Below are 318 nucleotides of genomic sequence, written 5' to 3' on the forward strand. Positions count from 1 at the left end.
GTATGTCTTTCTTTCTTTGTGCGTGAGTTAAAAAATGAGAGCGAGGCAGAGTTTACTGACTTCACAGCTTAGTGGGGAATCGATGGATCTCCGACACTCTGAGTGAGGCAGGCAGGGGGGGGGGTGTGAGGTATGTAGTTGGAAATAGTTGGACCTTCACTGCCTGCCTGCCTGTCTGTCTGTTGCTTTGGCTAGCCACCGCATAAACTGCATGCACCATCTCTCAACTTCCATCCACCCACCCCTATCAATATACATATACCGCAACAATGACAAAGCATCTCATGCATGCCTGATCTATCTCTCTCTCTCTATATA

At 47.8% G+C, this 318-nt stretch overlaps 1 protein-coding gene across 1 annotated transcript; it reads left to right on the forward strand.

The window, feature by feature from the left end:
- Positions 1–4: 4 nt before the first annotated feature.
- CSUI_006881 (uncharacterized protein) lies at positions 5–304 on the forward strand (the record flags this gene model as incomplete). The annotated part of the gene is made up of 1 exon (XM_068067031.1): positions 5–304. A coding segment is annotated over exon 1 (93 nt), but the record flags the coding sequence as incomplete, so codon positions are not given.
- Positions 305–318: the final 14 nt, after the last annotated feature.

The sequence above is a fragment of the Cystoisospora suis genome, assembly GCF_002600585.1.
Source record: "Cystoisospora suis strain Wien I chromosome Unknown contig_3540, whole genome shotgun sequence".
In the NCBI taxonomy this organism is placed as follows: Eukaryota; Apicomplexa; class Conoidasida; order Eucoccidiorida; family Sarcocystidae; genus Cystoisospora; species Cystoisospora suis.